General features: G+C 39.5%; 1 protein-coding gene across 7 annotated transcripts in view; it reads left to right on the top strand.

Moving 5' to 3' along the window:
* Window positions 1-491: 491 nt before the first annotated feature.
* znf827 (zinc finger protein 827) overlaps window positions 492-21832 on the top strand; it is a 100974-nt gene continuing 79633 nt past the window's right edge. For 6 of the 7 annotated variants that reach the window (XM_015018248.1, XM_015018258.1, XM_015018280.1 and 3 more), the window contains exon 1: window positions 492-950. In XM_015018248.1, the coding sequence (XP_014873734.1) occupies window positions 908-950 (43 nt within the window). In that variant the 5' untranslated portion in view covers window positions 492-907. The remainder of the gene's footprint in view (window positions 951-21832) is intronic. The other variant, XM_015018243.1, reaches the window with a different exon arrangement.

The following is a 21832-nucleotide window of genomic DNA, read 5'->3' as shown; positions in this document are numbered from 1 at the left end:
TTCATTCCTGGTTAAATACAGGAATGAAGGAAAATAACAAAAGTGATGGGGGTTTCATTAGCTGTGAGCCAAAATTATCAAAATGAACACTTACATCGAATATTTTTAGAATATTCTGCCTTATTGAGATGCACCTATAAATTGTCTTGAGGCTTTTTTTTCCCTGAAATTTAAAAAATGAATTATTTGATGCATTTTTCCTAATATTAATACTTATTTATCTTTTCCTGCTGAGCATTAAAGTCATTCTCTTAATCTCTGCTTTGTGTAATAAGGAGTCAGAAATGTTAGCGACATTTGCATAAATTAACTACCATCACTTTATTTATTTCCATTTTTGTTTTTCCTTACGGAAAAATGACATGACTCTGGATGCAACTCGACTCCATCAATATGGTTCTCTTTGTGTTTTCAAATATCTATATTTTCTTTTCAGCAACGCGCACTGAAAGCCTGGGGGCACCTTGTCCGTACGCTGCTCTCGGGGGCGAGCTCCTCCAATGCGTGCGCGCGCGCACGAGGGAGAGCGCGTGTGTATGTGTGTGTGAAGAGTGTGAACGTGTGTGCCGAGTGTGTGTGTGTGTGTGTGTGTGTGTGTGCCTGCCCACGCGCGTGTGTCTGCTCTGCTGTTGCTGCCCTTTGATCCCTGCATTAGTGTTAGTTAGGGGCTCGGAGACACACTTGCACCGAGAGCAGCCATAGTCAAGACACGGCAACAACAACAGCGAGCGGCACCTCCTCCGCCCGTGTTCCCGTTCCCCCCCTGAACAATACACTTTAAACCGAGCAAAGCCAGGTGCACGACCGAGTCCCTGCCATCACTGGCGCCTCCAGTCTCAATGGGAAAAATCCTTTTTTCTCCTCATCCCCAAACAAGGACGAGAATGTGATTAAAAGCGGGGGGAAAATGCCAAGGAGGAAGCAGGAGCAGCCCAAGCGCCTGCCTTCACGTAAGTCCTCCGCTCGATGTGTGCGATTTTAGCCGCTCTCCGTGTGTTTTGCGCAGTAGTTTAGGGTTATAGAGGTGAAACAGACAAAAGGCTCGGAGTAGGTTATTTCTCCCCCCTTTTTTTTTTTTTTTTTTTTTTTTTTAGGTCCGAGCGAGGCAGCCATGTTGTTGGCGAATGGGTAACGTTAGCCAGGCAGTGAGTGGATAAACGATACGTGGCTTTAATAAAGAGCAGAATCGATGAGAGGTCCGGTTCCGCTAAAAAGGTTGCGGTCAGTTTGGCGTATGTGTCGGGGCGGTAGTGTGCGGCATAACGGGCGAGCGGTTTCGGTAACGTCTTCGGTCTCTCTCGGGTAGAGAAAAAGGGGAGGATCTGGGAGTCTGGCCGCAATAAAATGAAGGGTCAGCCGGATCAGACGAGCCAGAGTCTGGCTCCCCCGAACATCCCCGGTGTTCTCAGTTAGCCTCAGCGCTATCTAGCAGCACCGCTCGGTAAACTTCAATTCCCCGGCTATTAACGGCTAACTTTCGCTTCAGTTTTGCTGCTCGGAGCTCGCGGAATCGACTCGTTTCGCGTTTGTTTATGTCGTCGACTTTAATTAATTTTTTTTTTTTTTGAAAAGTGATGATATTGCTTTTTCTTAAACCCAAACCCATGTATACATTTTTTACGCCTCCCCGTCTACATGAAGGCAGTGTCAGAGACATGGTCGGTCACCTGAAGTTCAGGGTTTTCCCCCCCTTCCTTCCCTTTGCAGCCATTCATTGCAGACAGACTCCGATCAATAACGCGGTTAGAAAAAGGAAACGGCTCTCGGGCTCAGATACGCTGCTTGTGCCGCAGCAGAACCCCATTATACTTTCCGAGGAGTTTATTTTAGTCGGTGGTTGGCTTACTTTTGTGCGTTTGACCCTTACTGTCTTCGATATTCTGCCTTTATCAGTCCTATATATATAATGAAATGCTGCAATAACGTACTCCGGCCGCTGGAGGATTCCTTAGATGTTTAGGGGCCATTATTAGTGACATTTTTTATACTGTTAATCATTTCTGCTGAATGCACGCGTAGGCAAACAGCTCAATTAGTCATATTGATATGCAAATTTCATGAATAATTAAGTGATTCAGCTGGATATATTTTTCTTTATTTCATAAATGTCACATCCCGCCAGATGTTTTGCATTGCCGCTGATTTTGCTCGTTTGTACCCAGCTCAGGTGTTTGACCTGGGGGTGAACTTAAGGGAAAAATTGCAGAAGCTGGGTATGAGGCAGAGATGTGGACAGTAGGTGCAGTGATTGGTGCTCTGTGAGTGGAAGTGACTGACAGTGTGGGAAGTCACATGAATGGGCTTCACAGCACAGAGCGTGGTTTTGATGTATAATGAAAATAAACCATAGTAGTCTTTATAATACCATCTGGTATCAAAGTCTTGATTTAGAACTGTGTTTTGAGTGTTTCAGTCACTTTTATAGGTTCAGAGATTTAGTGGCCAATTACTGAATTTTGTAAAGTGTTGACTTGTCTATGCTTATTTTAGGTGATTTTTGTTCTCTTAAAGTAGGCATTTATTCATACACCACAACCTAGGTTGCCCTAAAATACTAATATTTTCTTTTCAAGCTGTTAATATTCTTGGACAGATCTCATATGAAACCGGAGCCTGTGGTGCAAAGACCAAAAACTCCCAAACTAAACCATTTGGTCTTTTGCTTTGGTACATAAACCTGTAGAGGTTAATAGTTTAAAAATCTAAGAGCCATTTCAATTCCTGTTGGCAACACAGCTAAGGGGTTCTGCTGAAGTTTTGATCGTTCGATTTGAGTTTGGAGATAAGTTAAATGAAAAATCTGATTAAGTTCAAATTTGTAGCTTTAATTTGTGAAAAGATTCAATCTGAATGCCTAGTTTTAGGTTAAATAGTATCCGTTTCTGTTTTAAATGGGGAATGTGTTAAAGTTTCCAGTACAAACATGTCCTTTTGGCTGTTGAAAGTTACTGTTTCAAGGTACATAACTGACATTTATTCTGACTAGAGCTGAACATTTTATCACAATAACAGTGCGCACACAATAGTATCACAAAATTGTTGGTTAATATGTTCCAAGTGTTATAAACTTTGATTTTACATGCTAAAATATTTAGCCAGCTGGACAGAGTCTCAGAGCAGCAGATGCTCACACCGGAGATGAGTAATATTGCCCAAAATGCTGAAAGAGTGAAGGAAGCACAGATAGCACCACTGCAATATTTACCAATATTATCGCCACTGCAAGGTTTTTATTAAATGTCATGCAGCTTTAATTTTGATAACTAAAAGGTTGAACATTAACCAAAGGTCATTTGTTAAATTTCATGACAATATTTCCCCAAATTGTTCAACTTAAGCAATTTTTTTGTCATATTATGTCACAATTTTTATAGGTTTCAAAGTAAACTGAAAACCCTCAAACATCCCAGAATATCAGCCTTCATCTGTCTCCTTTTTTAACCTTGGTATAATTTCTTTCTTCAAGCTCTTTTAACACTTTTTCAAGCATCATTGTATCCAACTCTGAACATTTTTTTTCATAATGCATCTATTTTAGGAATAACAGTAAAATGACTTTTTCTATGTTTAAGATAAATGAGAACTGTAAAAACAACCCAGACCTGAAGCTGCCTCTGTGTGACTAGAAAGCTACAAGTACAGTGAAAATCCTCTAGGTTAAAGGCCTGAGCTTTGTGTACATAAAACTAAACAGAAAAGACAGATTAAAGATCACTATTTTTTCTTTCCACAAATATAGGGGTCAGCATATTACCAATATCTAATTTTAAAATAACAGTGGCGTCCAGCTTAATATTTGGATTAAAAAGCTCTGATTTTCTATTAGTTGCTAAATTGCCATCATTAAATTTATTTATAGTGGATGTTTATGGAGTTGCTTGGATGCAATATTTGGCTGGATATTCTAAATCAAGTGCCATGCATTCATTCTCTGCATGCAGATATTTTTTTGCCTCTTAGCTACCCATACCTAATGTATAGCTTTAGTTGCTGAGTTGCTAAAGCATAGTGTGTATGCAGGGGACACTGGGATGTAGGAAAGAGTCAGGAATATGTGGGTTAATTATAATTAATATGCATTTTCAGCACATATATGTTTCCTGAAATTATTTACTTTCACTTTTGACAAAAGTCAATTATGAGAGAGAGAGCAGCCTATGTTACACCGCTCTGCAGCAGGAGGATTTCAGTAACACCAAAACAAAGAGAAATGATCATAAAGTTGACAATTTGATCCATTTTGCACTTTATACTTACAATTTGCATTAACTGTAGAGTTTGTAGACTAACATTTTCCAAATCCTGCATGTTCTGACACACAACAGGCCTCTGACATCAGACTTTATTATAGTATTATATTCACTCCTAGGAGCTTCTTGCATGTTTTGTGGTTTCTCTGATCATTTGAAACACGTCAGTGAATCTAAAAATGACTTCTTCACATTGTGAAAACCTTCACAACTGGATGTGGCAATAGCTGATTGGGAAAAGCTCAGCTCTTTACTTCAGATCAGCTGATTATCTGTCAAGCATTAAATCAACTGATTTACACTTCAGCAACTTCTTAATTTTGTTGTTTTCCCACTATGTTTGTAACAAATAAAACACATAATATATTATCTTTGGATCTCTTTCCTTCGCCTGTTGGCTATTTGTCTATTTTTTTGTTATGTGTAGTCATTAATTGTGTGGGACTGTGATATGTTACCCTTAGAGCAAAGCTGTGTGCTCATTTTTGTTACATCTCTGGGACCTTTCTCCATTAATTCACCAACCTTGTCAACACCAGCCGTATTCATGCCCTGGTCCTAATGAGGCAGGATGTAATTTCTGGGTTAGGTGAGGTTCGTGTCTGGATTAGGCATGCATTTGTTGCTGTTAAGATGTTAGTTTGTTTTTGAGGCTTTGTACATGCAATTTGAAAGCAACTCCCTCTGATATATTTGGTGCATTATATGCCTGTCTGTGTATCTGCATAGCTTGTAAAATACTCTTACAGATATCATATAGCAGGCATAAGATGTGTATGATTTGGTATCTAATTGTTTACCTTGAAGGCTGATCAGATAAGTTATTCAAAAAAGATGAACACTTTATAGGTTTACTTCTTTTATCCTGTAAAGAAAACAAAGAAGTATTATTTCAACAGGAATATTTTGGGTTTTAATACAAGACAATTACAAAATGCACACTTGTTTCTGCTTGGTTATCATATAAATTAGTCCCAAATCGAGATAAATATGTTTCATATGGTATACAAACACAAAGTTGTGTGTATTTGTGAAAACGAAGCAAGAGAAAACCGATGGTGATGGAAATCAATGCAATGTTGTCTCTTCTGTGCTTGTCTTGACATGCAAACAGTTCAATATCCAGGCAGCAGAGACTAAATTCCACAGTAACATGTCTTGGATTATACCATAGATTCTTGGCAAGCATTACTACTCCAGCTCTCTTGCTTTTGCCACTTCTCTGACTGCATCTTGAGAAAGCCGGGCAAAGAGACACGTTGGAATTGGGGTTATAATTCTTGCCCATTATGACTGAAGGTCATATCGCAAATATAGAGATGGATTCTCTGCTATATGAGACCAGAACTTTTTAACCCACATCCATATATTGTTTGCAAGTCTGGTGTAGGGCCTGAAGTGGGGCCTGGGCTCCAACCACTCAACAGAATGGATATGTCAGAAGTGTTTTGGTTTTTGTTTCCTGTTTTGGGATCTTCTTGTTCTGGCCTTTTTTCCCTGTATGAGCTAAATGATAAATATGTTTTGAAATGCAGTTTTGGTTACAAAGACTTCATAATCCATTTTTGTTATGGCTGGGTTCCCCCCGCCCCTAGTTCCAGTGTTAAATGTTGCTTAGAAATTAAAGTTTGTTATTTTTTACTTTGAGAAGGCATGCTTTTGTTAACTTTTAACTTTTTGTTGGATGTTTGTTCATCCTTAAGACTTAAATTCATATACCTAAAATTGATTTCCTAATGTCTTAAATTCAATAGAAAATTGTAAGTTGGCCCTAATTACATTAATCACAGGTCTTAAATTTTCTCGTGGCAGGACCATTTAATCTCATATATTCCATGTAGTTTTTTTTTTTTCTTGTGGTACTTTTCTGTCAGGCAAAAGTTTGAGTTACATGCAGACATCTTTATTGTGTTTTGTGATGCGGGGCAATTGAGGCTACCACTAACTACCTGCTAATATACCCTTGCTAGCTATCTAGCTATCTTTTTTGCATCCATCATTGGTAATTGCAAATTTTCTTTCCAGTTGGCTGGACAACGTTCATCTTTGCCAATTTAAAATATACAATTATTTTGTACATTTCTGTTGTGATACAGGCCTTAAATTTAATTCATAATCTTTAAAAAAGTCTTAAAATCTCTTAAATTTGAGATGGTAAGCCCTCCAGAGATCCTGGTTAATATACCTTTTGATAACAGCGGTTGGATCAACCACTTTCCACTACCTTTGAATTTAGTGGAAAGCAATCATTTCTGGGACAATTTATTGTCAAGCAAAATTTGTTATCATGACACCCAACAAGCTTTGGAAATCTCTTAAAAAGAAAAGGCCAAGCTAACACTGGGTGTAGTGCTGTGGATATGCTATCTTAGCTCAGACCCAGGTAGACTGCTTGTTCTGCCCTGCCTGCTCCGCTGATGTCTGTTGCAGACGAGGAAAGTTTTCTTTAAGGATGGCACGCTCACGTGAAAACGAAAACAAACCTCCGATCGTGTGTGTGCGTGTGTGTGTGTGCGAGTGCGTGCATGCGGGTGTGTGCGTGTGTGTTTCTGTGTTGGTGTGGTGTGTCTGAGGGTACAGAAGCTGGCTATGGAGGTCACAGTGCAGTATGGCGCCTTCACTCTGACAAGCACACATGACCTTTGGTGCCACAGAGGAACCCAGCATTCGCTCTGACCTTGGTCTTTATTATTGTTTATGTAATTTTTCAGTCTAACGACCCCGTCCTAAAAGTTAGGGACTAGTTTAAATGCTTTTAAGTTCCAGTTTTATGACCGGCGCTCTGAGTCAGCGAGAATACCATGGGGAACACTTTTATTCCCTTCTCATCCCTCCTGATTATTTCCATTTAAAATATAGAGATGTTCATCATTTCTGGACTGAATTGAAGGTTTCTTTCCCCCCGCCTGCCAATAGCTGAGAGACTTGGTGGCTCTCTACCTTACTGTAATGGCGGGTCACTGGCTACCTTCCACTTTTTATGATTATAATGACCTTGGTAGGGCTAGGGCTTGAAAACATTGGATTATAGGGAAAATGAGAGAAGGGTTTCCATTTCCCTCTTGGCATCAAATGTTCGGGGCTCTTTCTGCCAAGAATCCTCCACCTCACCACCGCTGCTATGTTCTCCCCTAAGCTGGCTGGGGTTGGGGGGCGCGTGCTGGCAGGTCCGATCGCACAAAGCTCAAGCGAGAAACGAAGCACAGCCTCGAACTTGGAAATGCATTGCAGGACAAGGGGAATAACGCTGTGCGCCTTTAACTAACCGCACGTCATCTTGGGTGCATAGAAACTGTTTTCAATTAGCGTTCATATTCAGCTGACAAATTAGATCCCATCGTTTGTTTTTTGTTTTTTGTTTTTTTACTTGATAGTTGCAGAAAACACAAAGTTGTTTGAATGAACAGTTTGTTGGGCAGAGTTTAATGGGCCTGGCTTCACAGAAGTAGCAGAGCCTCAGGGCTAGGATCAATATTTATACACAAATGTTAACCTTATTTGCTACTTCAGACAATTGGCGAGGCACACAGACGTGGAGGCTTTACAGCACTTAAAAATGAAGGACTGGGAAGGGAAAAAAAACTTGCTGTTCTGTTTGTAAGTCAAGATGAATGTAAAACGGTCAAATAACTGACTTAATGAAAGGGATTTTAACCGGCCTCATTTTTATTTTACAAAACCGGAATCAGTTCTCTCGACTGCCATCGTTCAGTACCCTGATAACGATGTGTAAAAAATGTCGGAATAAATTATTTTGGAGACATTGTGACCCCAAGATGCCCCTCTTTGCTGCTGTTCTTTTTTTCTGACCTCCTCCTCTTCCTCGCTGCACTGAGGAGCAGCTGAAAGACGCAGTAGTGACCCATTTTCAGTTAACTGGCAGAGGCCATCAGATTTTTATTCAAACTCTTCTCCTGTCTCATAGAGCTCTTGATATAACAAGGTTCTCTGGACTGTTTTGGAACTGAATCAGGCCCACAGCATCACAGATTTAATGCCTAAATGCTTCCTAGCCATCTGATCTTTACATACATTTGTAGGACAGACCAGAAATGTATGGCCTATCCTGTGTGGAGATTGGGTGACTTTCAAGACGCCACTTTTTAATAATCTGATAATTACTGAGCCAATGATTTTGTTTAAAAAATATTAAATAGTAACATTGTTGTTTTGAGAGACTAAGACACAACATTCAAAACAATAAATAAAAACGTAAATTAAAACCACTTACAACCAAAGTCATAAATTAAATTGATTAGGATGTCTCTAAAAATATGAATGATCAAAATGGAAATTACCAAGCGTCATGTTTTTAGACTCTAAGAGGAAGCTGGAGTACCCAGAGAGAACCACACAAGCACAGGGGAGAACATGTAGGAAAAACCCAAAACACATTCCAGGATTCAAACTCCCAACCTCCTTGCTGCTGTGCTGAGTTTGGGATTTTGTGCCTGTGTTTATTAGAGTCTTTTGGGCCTATAAAGCCCCAGATTTCACACAAGGAATCAGTGGGTGATCTAGATTTGAAAAGACTCAACAAACTTTTCCTTCCAGCAGGACTCGTTCACAGTTCAGGTGCTTGCAAAGTCGGAAACAAATAATAATGGATTGTGTTTCTCTTTCCTGCTGCGTGGCCAAACATTCACAGGGAAAAGTAGTTTCTCCAACTCAGCCACAAACTTCAAGCACTAAAGGCTTACAAAGCGTCACAACGGCACCAAGTCAAAACTTTTCACGAGGACAGATGCATTGCTGGTTTGTCTGCCAGCAGCATTTGGAAGGAAGAAATCTGTAAAGAGTTTGCAGAAGAAAGACAAAAGAACTAGAATTTTCTCCTTTTAAAAAATCTGGTTCAGGATGTTTTAAAATGACATTTCTTTCTGTGAGTCCTACTGACCTGATGCACAAATCAATAAAATCGTACTTTGATGCTTCTAACATTTACAGAGAAACACTGATATTATTCATTCCTACTTATGGTTTCTAGAAATTTTGAATGACATTTAATGTAAAGCTGCTGTTTCTTTAAAAATCTGAGTTGTTTACTCTCCAAATATATATGCTTTATCCTGGAAACATATTATTATTTTTTGTGTGCCTTTAGAGAACTTAGAGAGTCAAAGGTGGAGTACCACTTTTGAAATCCCCCTCTTTGGGATCATTATGAATTTCTCACATTGCAAACTGAGCCCTAGAAACTAATGAGCAACGTGGAATTTAATTTTTCTTGACTTCGACATGCTGGCAAGGTTCTTAATGAATTAAGAAGACACAAAACTGGCAATTAATTAAATGAATGTAGTTATTTCTCACTCGACGTGTAAATGAGATTTAGCATAATCATACAGTTTATCCCCCAGTAAGCATGGAGTGCAGTGTCCTTGCTTCACAACTCTCACTGCGCCTGATTCATCAACTGTATATCTGGTGGCATCAATGGATGCTCACCGGTTTCAGCATCTGAAACAAATGCACATAACTAAAGCTGTATAAAGGCCTGGTTATTTTTAAATAAAATAGGCCAGTTCCTATTTTTGCACAAAGCCTCTTGTTTATAGAAACTCTTTTACCACATGGTAAAATTATGGGGGAAAATGTAACTCGTAGTGTTTGTGTTGTGATCTATGTGGAAGTTACTTAGCCACATTTTATTTAAATTACTGTTAATACCTTTTGACTGCAATTTTAACTTTTTGTCATGTTGAAACCATAAATATTTAGACTTTGAGTATGCCGTTCTGAGGCACCAATATGCTTTAATCCACTGGTGAGCAATGGTAGCTAAAAATATAGTTGCGTTCACCCTAAAGTGCTAATCATAAACATTAGTTCTGCTAATGCTAAAGCAATACATGCTAAATGCTAAAATTCTAACTTCAATTCAAAACATATCTGCCCTTGAACGACTACAATTTAATTTGAGTCTTTCAAGAGTTTGATTCAATTTAGCTCTTGAATTAAAGTTCATATACTGTAGAACTGTATTTGTTCTACAGTTCTCAAGTACCGTATTTATGTTTATAGCTTGTAGTTTACCCTTTTATTTTGTTCTTGTATGTTTCCTGTTTGAATTAAAGTTATCAAGGGAAAAAAAGAGAACAAGGAGAGGAAACTGACCTGCTGAGTAAAGTCTTCACTCACTTCAAAATAAGAGCAGGAATATAAACATCTAACTACTTGAATAATTATTAAGTCTATAACCAAAAACTTCAACACACATGTTGAAATTTATTGAACTGAAAGTTTACATTACAGCCAAGCAAATTAACCCATTAGAATTTATCCAAACAAAATAATTTAGAGGAAGTGTACTAAAGGTTTCCAAAATTTAGCACATTAGCTAACTTTACTATTATCCCATTAGCGGATTAGCGGAAACGTGTAATTTCATCCCATCTCTGGCTGCATGTTTAGGGTTGATGTTCTGCTGGAAGATGAAGTTCTGTCCACTTTTGCTGCAACAATTTTCTCCAACCACTGCCTCGTAGTTGGCTCCATTTATCTCTCAATCAGCTCCCACTAGTTTCTGTTCTGACACTGTGATACTGCCGCCGCTGTGTTTTGCCATGGGAATGGTGTGTGTTCAGGAGTACATGGAGTTGTTTTCTATCTCATTTGACCAGAACACCTCCTGACAGGTGTTTGCTGTGTCCTTTACATTGTTTTTGGCACATAGTAAATGGAATGGCTTGTGGCAAACCTCCAACAGGACTTCCTTTATCTCTCAGGCCTGATTTGTAGGGTGAACTGTAAATAGTTTAGGAGAGGATTGCTGCTACTTCTCCAAAGTTACTGTGGGGCTGTCATTTGGTTGCTTCTCTGATTAATACATTTAGGTGTTCTGCCATGCTTTGATGGGTTAGCAGTTGGTTCTTCTTCTCTCCATGTTCAGATGATGGATTGAACAGAGACGTGGGAGATGTTCAAAGTTTGGGATATTGTTTTTTAATCTAAATCAGCTTTAAACGACTCCACAACTTTTTCCCTGACCTGCCTGCTGTGTTCCTTGGTCTTCATGAAGCTGGTTGTTCTCTGATTTTCCTCTAACAAACCTTCACAAAACTGCAAAGGTAGACTCTGTTCACTAGTTAGGGGAATTCTGAAGGCAATTATTTACGGGGATCAGAGTAAAAATGCACTTCACACTTCTTTTTGTTTGTTTTTTTTTTAGATTTTTTATGTGGAAAAAGAACATTTTGAGACCTTGAGTCATTTTCTTTCCACTTCACAATTATTCGCTTCTTTGTTTTGGTCACAAAATCCTAATAAGATAAAAGTTTGTGGGCATTAACACTTTTGCAAGGAGCTGCACATCAGGCATCTGGGAAACATTTCTTTTTTTCCATTTAAAGTTAGCTTTAGCTTCATCAAAGCATTGCTCTTTGTGATCGCCTCATCCCAGTGGATGATGTGCTGGATTTGATACCCTGACATACCTCCTTTCTAATTGTGCTTATGACAAGACAGTCAAAAGTATTTTGCTGCTACTGGCTTTACTACAGGCACATTGTTTCTGATTTTTGCCTGCCGTCACTTCTTAGCCGCGCTGCACAATGAATCAATTTCATTTGATCAAGAGCATACAGTGCTGCCTACCCAGCAGTTTTGTGGATCTCGTATGGCAGAAGAGGAAAGTGTTTTTTTTTCTTTTTTTTTCATCTGAAAATTGACATTTGAGTCATTATTCAGCTGGAAAACAAATCTGTTGAAGGGAAAATGTTCAAAATAATAATAAAAAAAAAAAAAACTGAAATAACCCGATGTTCACATCCGCAAGCTCACCTTTTCATAGAGTTTTTGCATTCAATCTGAGGTACATCCATCATTTCTATTCATATTTACATCATTTAGCTAAGGCATTAGATTGCCAAGGATTAAAAGAATTCCTTGCAATAAATGCAACAGTCTGAAGAAGGATACAAAAACTCAAAATCATCACTATGGATGTGAGGGCAGCTAATAACAATAGAAGAAAATGTTGAACAACAGCACTGGATTGTTGGTTTTACGATTTTTTTCAGTGTCCAATGAAAGTATCAGCAAAATCACTAAATTTGAAAATATGATAAAATGCGCAGTTACTGTGTGCAGATTAGTGATACAAATCACACTTCTTTATGCGACTGGTGTCTTAAAGAAACATATTACAAATGGGGGGAGCAGTATTTGTTAGTGGTGCTGTGACTGCTGTCAGAGCCATACCCTTACCTAAAAAGAAGTGATATATTTGGTGCTGTGGTGGCGCAGGGCAAAGCACAACCCATGTATTGAGGCCTTAGTCCTCATGCCGGTGGTCGCAGGTTCGATTCCCGGCCTGGTGACATTTGCCGCATGTCTTCACTCTCTCTCATAACCCTCTTTCCTGTCAAACTACTTTATATATGTTATCAATCAGTGAAGTTTATTTGTGTAGCAAATTTCATTAGCGGCAGTGCAAGTGCTTTACATCATGAAAACATCATATAATGAACAGTTGTAAAAAACAATAACAGACATTACATTTTTCCATCAATAAAATAATGAATACACATCATATATGTTGTTCAATGTTACATTCATTAATGTCCAAAAGCAGCTCTAAACAGGTGGGTTTCTAGCATTGATTTAAAGGAATTCAGTGTTTCAGCTGTTTTGCAGGAAGTTTGTTCCAGATTTGAGGTGCAGAGAAGCTGAAAGTTGCTTCTCCTCGTTTGGTTCTGGGAATGCAGAACCATCATTTTTATTCATCACTTTTAGAGTTATCATGACAGTACTACAAAATATCGTGATAAGATTTGAAGTAAATGCCTTATTGAAGGTAGGAATCATTTTTCAACAATTTATGTCACATTTTTTAATATGATTATTGCGCTTACTCTTTTACATTTTGGGTGCCAGATAAAGTCCAGTTCAGATGCCAGAAACGATGACAAAGGAAACCAGAAAATGCTCACATTGTAAAGGTAATGTTTGCTTTATGTGCCTGCAGATTATTTTACTGACCAGAGACCAGGCTAACCTGAAACCACCAGGCTAGTACCTGCGTCTCCGCTTGGTCACTATCAGACCCCCGCCCCCTTTTCCTTTGTGTGGAATGGAAGTGCCTCAGTCTCGATAACGATTTTTTTTTTTCCCCCCGTGTTGACAAGTCACAACATGGAGATCTACAGCTCGGAGAGCAGCCCTTTGGCTACGTAGAGCTCTGCTTGCACTGAGTAATAGCAATCTCACAGGAGTAGCAGGCTTTCAGCTGGCAGCAGTTCATACGGAACAGCTCGCCGGTGCAGCTGGGAAAGACAGAGCATGAGTGGAAGAGGGGAGCGAGGGGCTGGTGGAGATGGAGGGAGGGAGGAAGTGGAGAGGAAGAGCTGTTAAGAGCTTTGGGCGGTTTCTCTGTTGTTGTACCACACAAGTGCATCCAGGCCCTGCAGGACGAGCCTTTAACAGGCGTGAGGGATGGAGAGCATGAGAGGAGTGGAGGAGGATGCAGTGGAGGAGGAGGAGGAGGCTTTGGTTTGGGGAGCTGAAGCCGGCCGGTCGTACCAGACGCCTGATCCGAACATAGATGGGATTTATTGTTTGCCTCTGCATCACCAAAGGCATTAAAATTACTCTGAGAGATAAAGAACTTCCTTGATTAGAATCCCCTGCAGGCTGAGGATGTGGTGCATCATTAAGACAGGCTTCAGTTCTTGCAGTGCATTCACTCCAGCCCTGTTTAGTCCGCTTTAATCAAACTAGTTTGTTTGCCTAGAAAGTCCGGACAATTTGGGGAGGTATAAATGTCAATCGAACTGTGATGCGGACCAAAAAAGTGAACTCTGGTCTCTGAGTTTCCCCCCTTAAAAGCTGCTAAACCCAGTGGTAGAGACGCTACTTCAGTCCACCAGCGCCCCACCATGTTTTAGTTTAAAAAAAATGTTAAAAGTTACATAAATTTGGTGGTGCATGATCAGACAAAATTTGCAAATAATAGCATGAGGCCAGTTCAAAACCCTATTTAAAATAAACAAGCAATGCTTATCCTGGTGGGGGCGCAAATGAAGCCTGGTGGCCCGCCAAGCTTATAACTCAATTGGGGATCCCTCTGGGCCGCCTACAAACCTCTGTCTCGATTTTGTTAAAGTGAACACTCGCGTAATTCAAATGCACATGTGAATACCAGGCAGACTGGAGATCACTCCAACAGTAGGAAGCGAACTATATCACAGGGGATTCTGGGTAAATACAACCAAAGCAAATACAAAAGTCTAGTGCCAGCAGGAAAAATGGTTCATGGTCTTTTACCAAAGACAAAATAGAAATCCTACAACCTCTAAAATCTGAAGGCGCTCCATTTTTGTTTAAATTTTGTGAAAAAGCAAGTTGCGCTCATGTAGACTTCGTGGTTTTTCCTTCTGTGGTTCTTGATGCAGCACTATGTGTATTTTAAGGATAACATTAAATAATACAAACTAAATCCTATTACACATGGAAAAACAATTTATATATTTTTATGATTGCTTCACAAGTAATAAGTTAAACTCTACCTGTTGTTTCTGCCTTTATTGGGGAAACATAAGACATTAAACTTCTTGGCTTGTTTACTGTAAGTTCAGTGTTTATCTGCTGATGTTACTTTCAAATAGTTAAAATATTATTGCACAGTTAAATACCCACTCTGCATTTCAAAATCCAAATGATTGTTTTTAGTTGGCTGCTAATGTAGAATTAAAATCAATAGCCATAATAACATCTGTATGTTGTAAGCCAATGATAAGAGGTATGTTGCACACAAATTAACAGAGCAGCGTAGGAATGATGAAGCATCTGGTGTTGACATGTTGGGCCCCAAATGAAAATGTGCTTAGGGTCCCAAAAAGGCTCGGGCCGGCCCTGGCCACCACAGATGTTTCAAAGGAGTGAGAAAGCAAAATGCATCAGCTAAGAATGAAATAAATGTTGCATCTTTGGTCCTCAATCAAACTGAGTCTACTGGATTATCAGATGTGAAAACTCTCCTACTTTTTGCTTCTCACTGTATAAAACACTAACTTTGCATGAAAAATGAAGATTTAATGCTTTTATACACGCATCTCTGATCTGCATGGAGGTCGGCCAACATGTTGATCTTTGTCGCCCTCGCAGAACACCCTCCACAGCGCAGTGCAGTGAGATGACCTCACTTCCTGTGTGGGTAGAGGAGGGCAGCAGGGCTCTCATGCACACAGACACACTTTCCCTCCTGAAGCCTGGCTCCGGTTTCCCCTCGGTGCTCGAGGGCGGGGGGGCCTCAGCCAACCCCCGTCTTTCCTCCTCAGCATGGAGGAGTTTTCAGCGTTTTCACCTCCCCTTCTGGAGTTTTAGGGATGGAATCGGGAATCAGTTCAGAGAAGAGATTAAAAGTGCGGAGGGTTGTTACAGACGGAGCAGTGTGTGTTCATAAAGCAGCAGGCGCTCTCCAGGGAAACAATAAATCAGCTCTAAACGGAGAGTGGAACTGTTTTGGCTCGAGTGCAAGAAATCCTGAGAAGTTAAAATCCTCTATATGATGTCATCTCTGTCAGTTATTAATGCTGAAAATGCTGATAAACATCTTGACTGATTCATTGTCAGGTTAACTCCTCCTTTGCATGCTGCGGTCATAGCTGCTGTTACAGTAAATAATAAGGTGGACCAGGCCCTAATATAAATTCTTTAACAGTAACTTTTAAGGCAGGCATGTAGGTTCTTTCAGAGTATTTTACAAAAATCCAAGTTTAATCTGATTCAGAGTGGACTTAAAAAAATCACAGAATCACTGGAAACACAATTATTGGAACCCCTGCTGTTAACACTTTGTACAAACACTTTTGCCACTAGGGCAGCGTTTACTAATCTCCCAAGGGTTCTTAAAGTTGGTAAGATTGCAAATTCAGAAATCTGAATCCTACTTTTCATACTTTTCAAATGTGAAATATGCTAAGCTTTTCCATTTTAGGTCTTCAATTATATTTCATCTTAAATTATTACTTCTTCCCCTATAGTTTCATTTTAAGATTCATCTGTACTGTGATGTTTTACTTCTGCCTGAGGATGTCGGGGAATATTAAAAGAACTTCAAACTCCAGGATGCAGGGAAGCAGTTCGCTCACCACGTTTAAAGAGATTTAGCACACATTCACACCAGCCCTGTTTAGTCTGCTTACTTCTACTTTCAAACCTGTTTCTGTTTAGACAATTGCATTAAATCATCTTGTTATTCACTACCAGCTATAGTGATGAAACACATTCTCAACCACTGAAATATACATTTGCTACTGCATGTGGTTAAGGATTTAAGTTTGGTCATTTAAATGTAGAAGCACTAACATTACATATGGAAAAATGCTACTTTAAGTCGACAGTTGATAAGTTTGTCGACAAAGTTTACTTAACTTTGTCATTGCAGAGTCATGGGGGAGCTGGTTTCTGTCTCCAGCGGTCATTGGGTGAAACAACCGTTCACACACACATACACACACACTCGCACCTAATGGCAATTTAGAAAGATCAGTTAACTAACATTCATGTTTTGTGACCGTAGGAGGAAGCTGGGGTAACCGGGGAGAACCCATGCATTCTTTTGTTTCTGATGAACCATTTCTGATCGAATGCTTCAGATCATTATTCCACAAACAGACCCAGTGAAGACTCCATTTTTAGTTCTGGTTTTATTTTTAGAGACAGAAGACAGATCCTCTGTTGTGGTTAACAGTGGGCATGAGGTGCTTATCTACACATCCATCTTTTTGTTTATATAAACCCCAACAGGAGCGTTTGTTGTAGAAATGCTCCTTCCTAGTGCGATCTGACTAAAGCATATGGTTACAGTTAACATTTCAGCAATTTAGAAACTCCACGTTTACTTTTGTGATGGTAGGACAGAATAAGGTTGAAAAACAAACAAAAAAACGAGTACAGTACAAAGTACGATATAGAGATTTGATTTTTAAAACTTATTTTATTTTGAGATTTTTACAGAAGAGGATTATGGCCAAAAACAAAATAGAATTCTGACATTAAAAATCACTTCTAACAGAAACTTGGTTCTCTTCCTGTAAAACTTACGTTGGTTACTCCCAGGTGCCCATCTACATTAAAGAAAAATATCTTTTTGTTTCTTCAATAGACTTGATCCTTTTCCATAGATTGTTTTTGCAAAATAATTTATTTGAGCTTCTAAACATCAGGGCACTAATAAATGTAGCCAGCACTGTATCTCCATTCTTCCTCTTTGATTGCTTTCCAAGGACATTTGTTCATTTCATATGGTTTCTTTTTACTGCTACTAAGATTAGGTAATCACTGTTTTCTGAATAAAAAGGAGATATCATGTGTTTTTATTCTTAAAACATAAAAGCAAACAAAGTGGGACAAATGTGAAGTTTCTAAATGAGTTGACATCAGAAACGGCCGCAGGAAGATGTGAATCAGACGGCCCGGCTCGGTAATTGCCTGTGTTTTTTCCCACACCCCACGGGTCCTTTGAATGGGGGCCATGTTAGCTCGGATTGCCATGTCATTAATCCCTCATACTCTACAGGGGAGTGGTCAGCGGCAGATGTGTTTGCGCTTACTCCAGAAGGTTTTCTAGATTAGGACAAATCCTCCCTGAAAAAAAAAAACTGTTTAAAAACCCCATTTGGCACACACGGCCGAATCGTGTGGGCTCATAGCCGGCCAATGACAATGACGACCATCCCTCCCTCGACATATAATTCGCCCCCACTTCCTGATTTTTTTTTTTCTTGTTTTGTTTTGTTTCTAATCCCCCCCCCACCCACCCACCTCGTGATTCTCAAAGCGTAACCCCCCCTCACTCCCCTACGTTGGTTCGGACTGGCCAGCGTAATTGTTTGGAAGCCGGCTTCTGTCATTTGCATGTAGCAAGCAGCCACTTTTCCAGTTTCAGTGGTTTGACCTTGTTGTACCTGCCAGCCAGAAATGAGATCATCAGAAGAGTAGACGAGAAGCTGACATCTCTCCTCCACCTACCCGTGGCTTTAAGTGATGGTTGTCATAGCAATCATTATGCCACAGAACAGACTCAGTGGGTGAAGGATGGCTTTGAATGCCGCAGCCTCAGGTCACAACCTGGTTATGACAGAACAGATAGACCTACGGAGGTTGGCTGCAGACTGTAAAGTAAACAGCTGCATACGCTGCTTGTTAGGGCTATAAATTCTATATTCCTATTTGAGCAGTTATGGCAATATTCCCTTTTTTATAGCATGAAAATGGGAAGGCAGGTATTGGTCTAACTGAGAGGAGAGGGGCAGCGTGGTGCAAACAGCGCCTCCCGTTCCCATCAGCCACCCTGGCTAGCATTTAACATGGAGATTGGAAATGGAAAAAGCCCCTCAAACCCCCCACCATCCCACCATCATTCTCCCTGGACCTGCATGTAAATGAGATAGCAGTGAGCATTTCCTGCTGTGCCACAACAATTCCTCTCCTTTTTGCTTGCTCCTTTCTTTTTTTAAGTGATGGCCTGGAAGCGCTCCCTTCTTTCACCAGAACCAATCTCTAATCGTGACCCAGTCCTCACTAACGATAGCCAAAATCCCAGGTTTGAGTTCCTTCTGCCAAATCTGTTCAACTAAAACGTCCAACAACCCTCCTTTTTTGTCCTCCTTGCTCCTCTTCCCACTTTCTCTCCTGCTGTATATATTTGTTGTTAATGTTGCATTATAAACCTGCCGAATTATCTCCCAAGTCTGTCCTCACCTCCCACTGGACCTTGATTGTGTGACCGCTGTAGGACCGCGCGTCCCTCCTTACCAGTAGGACGATTTACAAACAATACATGGACACTGTCCACGGCAACCTTCCACCCTCCTACTGTCTCTCACTTCTTTCTTGCACAGCTCCACAGCGGGGAGATAGTCTGTTCGTTTCACACTCATTCTAAAGAATGCACCCTGTCTTCTGCCGGACGTTGGAGCAACATCCACATCTCCTTTGACAATAGACGCTTTGTTGGCCAGCGGGAAAATTTATGACAAACTCACTTTTTTTTTATTTTTTTTTATTGACTTGCCTTGTACAATAATTTTGTTTGAAACCACGTGAAATTCATAGAATGAATTTGTGTAACATAGGCATGGGATGATAAGAGATTCTCACAGTATAATTTGCCACAGAATCATAGCATAGGAAACGTGTAACTCCACAAGCTTTTATTTAAACCCTATAAACCTTATTTGTTCTTAATGCTCAGTTCTGATTTAGGTTTTTTTTGTGTTTTTTTTTTTTTTTTTGATGTGGTCGTTTGTGCTACTAATTAAACTCAATTGCACTCAGAATTCTGTTTGAATAGTTTATGATCCCAAAGCAACCCGCATGTGCAGAAGAAGAACATGGATATCGCACAGCAGCGCATTGTTTATAGAAGTAATAATGCACAGAGTAGTCTATAGATCACTTTTATTCAGCGACAGGAAGATCATGACAACACATAGACTGCACAACTAATAGCAACGGCTTTTTGTGGAGCATTAACTGCAATTTCTGTAGAGAAGTTTGTTTTGGGTGTATAGTTGAAACCAAGAGTGGTGTGATTGTGATCTGATGCGCTTCACTGACACAGACTTCTTTCATAAGTTCATAATCATAATTTTCAGGCATTGTTTACTTCCTGACTTACTGAATCTGGCTTTTTCTGGTGCAGAATGATGTTGCATGTCTCGCATCAATGACATAAAAGCCAGATAAAATGCGATATGACCGTTCAGACTGCTGGCACTTTGAAAACAATCGGATACAAATCCAATTTAGTACCACACATGGAAGTGGCACAAATCACATTTTTTGGGGGGGTGGGCATGGGGTGAAAAGTTTGGACATAGTTTGCGTATTAGTAAAGTAAAGCGGATTTTGCATGCAGAGGTGAGGAAAGTTTGACAGCAGAGTTGTGACAAAAAGGGCGGGCGGCATGAGACTGAGAACAAAATTACGTGGCCTTTGTCACGCAACTGCGACTATGAGAACTGATTTCGGCACTTCAGCTCTGTGTTGGAGATTTTTTTTCCTTACATTTTTTAAAATGTCTAATGACTGTCTGGTTTGTCTAATATCATGTGTAAGTAGACCTTAGAAAGGAGAAAACAAATCCTATATTTCAGTTAAACCAGCCGTGTTTGGACTGGAGGGCATTCCTCCACTGTGCCCGCTCCTTGACCTGCAGAGTTAAGAAATCTAAACTGCTTTGTGGAGAGAAGTTGCTCAATAACTTGATTGGCGGAGTGTCTTCCACAGCGAAACAACGCTGAACTCCTCAGAATAAATGGAGAACTCTTGTTGCATCTAAAGGCTTGCTGTTCAAAACACAGTCAGGGTTGTTGCTACTGTGTTCTCCACTGCAAGACCATCTTAGATGGATCAGGAAAGAATCATCCTCTGAATTGTTAGAAATATATTTATTCCATTCTGTGCACCACAAATCTGGAACAAACTTTCAGAAAACTGCAAAAAGCTGAAATACTGAGTTCCTTTTAATCAAGCCTAAAAACCCACCTATTTCTAGTTTCTTTTGAACCGTAATCACCGGAACGTTGATCATATTTGATGCATATTGATCTTTTTGATGATGGCTCTTGACAAAACTTACTGTTACTCGTTTCATAATTGGTGACTGTACGGTGTTTTTATATGTATGATGTAAATCACTTTGAACTGCCTTGTTGCTCAAATGTGTTGTGCAGATAAACTTGATTGATTCATTAATTATATTTTATGTACATTATTTAGCTATTTACACTGATGCTGACAGTGCCGCTGTCCTTAACTTACATGGAAATGTAGCTTCAAAAATTGATTGAAAAAGCTGCAAAGAGTAAATTTTAAAAATCTAGTTTTTTTTTTCCCTCTGAGGACTGTTTTCTAATTGTGCTAGTTCTCTTGGTTTTAATAAAGACGCTTGAAAAGTGAGACCAAAGGTTAGTGTGTGGACAGTCACTGCGTTCAGTCATAGTCATGTGCTCACAAATTTAATCAGCATTACATATTTTGAATATCAAAGCTGAAATCCAACTTTAATCTGATGGACCGAGCTGATATCAACAGGCAGTGGCAGCTCAGCCGCTGGAAGCTTTTTTTTTTATATAAGAAAGCCTTTTAAAAATTGTATATTTATTTTAAAACATTATTTTTCATAATATCTGTTTTTCCCCAATAAACCCAGCTAATTTGTTTTCTGGGGAAACTTCTGTTCTTTAAGCCAACTGATTAAGTGTGTGAACAATCCGGTGTAGGAAGGGAAAGGACCTCTCTTTTATATAGATAACACACAGATGTGATGGTATTTAACATTTTTTAAGTGAGATTTTTCTAAGCCATACAAAGACAAGCCGATGTCTTGATATATTAAAATATCATAGCATATTTTAGTGTTTCAAAGGCTTTGAAACTTTAAATATTATTCATTTCCAAAAGCATTGATTTGTGAAAGTATATTTCAGTGTTGGGTAATCTGTATATTTCTTTTTTAGTCTTTTTTCTTTTCCTGAAACAAATTTATGTTCATTGTGCTTCTTTATGGGCTCAATGATCCACAGTTTGCTCCTTTAAAACATGCTGAATAATTGTAGCAGTTCAAATCAAAG

This window comes from Poecilia latipinna, unplaced genomic scaffold (assembly GCF_001443285.1).
Source record: "Poecilia latipinna isolate Pla-1442-1.1 unplaced genomic scaffold, P_latipinna-1.0 Scaffold78, whole genome shotgun sequence".
Classification (NCBI taxonomy): Eukaryota; Metazoa; Chordata; class Actinopteri; order Cyprinodontiformes; family Poeciliidae; genus Poecilia; species Poecilia latipinna.
This window is presented reverse-complemented; position numbering and strand designations above follow the sequence as displayed.